This window comes from Lucilia cuprina, chromosome 3, assembly GCF_022045245.1.
Source record: "Lucilia cuprina isolate Lc7/37 chromosome 3, ASM2204524v1, whole genome shotgun sequence".
Lineage (NCBI taxonomy): Eukaryota > Metazoa > Arthropoda > Insecta > Diptera > Calliphoridae > Lucilia > Lucilia cuprina.
In genome coordinates this window covers 37,390,983-37,393,622 of record NC_060951.1, presented here as the reverse complement: position 1 = coordinate 37,393,622, position 2,640 = coordinate 37,390,983, and the positions used below count along the sequence as shown (strand labels likewise).

The window sequence follows — 2,640 nt, the reverse complement described above, 5'->3', positions numbered from 1 at the left end:
CTATAGTCCAGTCTATAGTCTAGTCTATAGTCTAGTCTATAGTCTAGTCTATAGTCTAGTCTATAGTCTAGTCTATAGTCTAGTCTAGTCTATAGTCTAGTCTAGTCTGTTGTCTAGTCTAGTCTAGTCTGCAGTCTAGTCCATAGTCTAGTCTATAGTCTAGTCTATAGTCTAGTCTGTAGTCTATTCTATAGTCTAGTGTATAGTCTAGTCTATAGTCTTGTCTAGTCTATAGTCTTGTCGAGTCTATAGTCTTGTCTAGTCTATAGTCTTGTCTAGTCTATAGTCTTGTCGAGTTTGTAGTCTATAGTCTTGTCTAGTCTATAGTCTATAATCTTTACTCTAGTCCTTAATCTAGTCTATATTCTAGTATTTAGGCTAGTTCTTGCTTCGGCAGAACATATACTAAAATTGGAACGATACAGAGTCTAGCCTATAATCTAGTCTAGACTTATATAGTCTAGTCCATGGACTGTTATGTAGTCTAGAATATAGACTATGTATTATGCTAGACAGTAGACTAGACTATACTTCCTTCCATATTTCTATTATAGAGTATTTGCAATTCGTCTTGAATTCAATAATGATTTATTTTATTAATGTTTAAGTTTATTATTACATCGTTCAGATTATGAAAACAAAGAATTATTTAAGTGAAAATTTAACATTCAAGTACATTCAAAATTACTAATAAATTGTGGACACAAACACCCAATTGGAAATTTGTTTTCTATAAGAAAATTAGCAGATTTAATTTTTGTCCTAATTGCTATATATTATTTGTGATTTATTTCTATATTTACTCTAATGCTTTTTAAATTTCGTCTCTCTATAGGTACCATGCAATTTATCCAGCCAGCCAAAGGCACCAAAATTGTAATTGGATCTAAAAAACAGCAAATTAAGATGGTAAGTCTTACATTACAAATTATACATCAACAATTTCGTTCGCACTCACTTTGAATGATGATAATCATGAAACAATACCGAATCACCTGATAAAGGCAGATAAAAACCCGAATGAACTGTCATTGTAATAAAAATGGCTGAAATCGTAAAGAACCAGGTAATCACAACATGTGTATTGATAAGAGCTGATGTTAAAGCTATAGGTCCCAAATTACTTAAACAATGTTCCACAGGATGACAATAGAAAGTTACAACCGCAATGGGAGCATTCCATTCATGATGTTTTTTATGAAAATATTTATAAATCAAACGATGATGTAGCAAACGATGTGCATAATAGAATATAATCTCCTGTAGGATAGACATTAAAGCCAAATCGATAATAATGGTTTTCATTGACGGTAATTGACGTATGGATTCAATTGTTTTGTGTTGAAAACAAAGCCAATTTCCTACTTGGAGGCCAAGAGCTGTGACAATTATTTGATTGAATAGGACTTGTTTAATGGCCTGTTGAATAAAAGATAATTTTTTATATAAAAATGTGAACTTTGTATATATCTTTACAGTTACCTTCCATAATTTTCTCTTATCTACTGGTTCATTTTGTCCTGGCTGAATTTTATATTTATAAATCCAACGTGGTTTATTTGTAATATCGATAAAGGTAAAAACTGCAGCATAACTCCAATAAAAAACCAATACCACTATTATGCTTCCAATATTCCATACTATTCCTGGATCGTCAGCTTTATGGAAAATAAGATTTGTGTATTTTTTTGTAGGAGATTTATGTGCTGTTTCTAGATACCGAGCGAGTAGTTTGAGTACAAATTTTACTTGTATTTTGTTATTGTAACAAAAACAAAATACAAGTAAAATTTTAACTCAAACTACTCATACGTTATCTAGAAACAACATATTAATTTATTTTAAAACATACTTGTTATATCCAACAGTCTACTCCAGGCCACTTGTGCTTTAGCTCCCCATGTATTCAAGGGATTTGTGTTTAAATTTGTTGTTTCCATTTGTGTGTTTTGTTTGTTACTAATTTCTAATCCACATTTCATTTCACCTGCCAGCTGTAGTTAAATATGCAAACTATTAATTAATTAATTAAAAAATTTAAATATTTAGAACTGCAGTTAAATATGCGCAGTATTAAGTGCAACAGCTATTAAGTTTTTAAGTAGCTTCGCTACAATAGTATCTAGCTTAAACTAAAGCAAATATCATAAATTGTTTAATTTCTAGAAATTTTTTGTTCACTCTTCGGTCTACCAGTCTTTATATTATTCATATTTTTGCTATCAACAGGTGTCACTTTATTAAGCATTCTTTCATTAGCCAATCTTGAGATCCTATAATTTATTTGCTTCCAGATAGAGTTTAAGAAATTCGTCTAAACTTAAGGAAGTAATTTAGTTTGTTTAAGCTTTAACATATATTAATAATTAAGCTTGAATTACAAGAACAAGTTTTAAGGAAAAACCTGCTAACAGACAACACTATGCTTCAAAATAACAACAAGTCAATGTAGTCTACACGTGACTTATCATACACGTGATTTATCGTACACGTGACTTATCGTAATTTTAGTCTATAGTCTAGTCTATAGTTTAGTCTATAGTTTAGTCTATAGTCTAGTCTATAGTCTAGTCTATAGCCTAGTCTATAGTCTAGTCTATAGTCTAGTCTATAGTCTAGTCTATAGTCTAGTCTATAGTC

At 30.5% G+C, this 2,640-nt stretch overlaps 1 protein-coding gene across 1 annotated transcript; it reads right to left on the bottom strand.

Moving 5' to 3' along the window:
* Positions 1–584: 584 nt before the first annotated feature.
* Positions 585–2,013, bottom strand: LOC111682370 (fatty acid hydroxylase domain-containing protein 2-like). The gene is made up of 5 exons (XM_023444301.2): positions 1,853–2,013; positions 1,483–1,658; positions 959–1,419; positions 804–886; positions 585–730 (listed from the first exon to the last, which is right to left on the bottom strand). Exons 1-4 carry the CDS (start codon positions 1,980–1,982, stop codon positions 805–807), a joined length of 849 nt encoding a protein of 282 aa, XP_023300069.2. The 5' UTR covers positions 1,983–2,013; the 3' UTR covers positions 585–730; position 804.
* Positions 2,014–2,640: the final 627 nt, after the last annotated feature.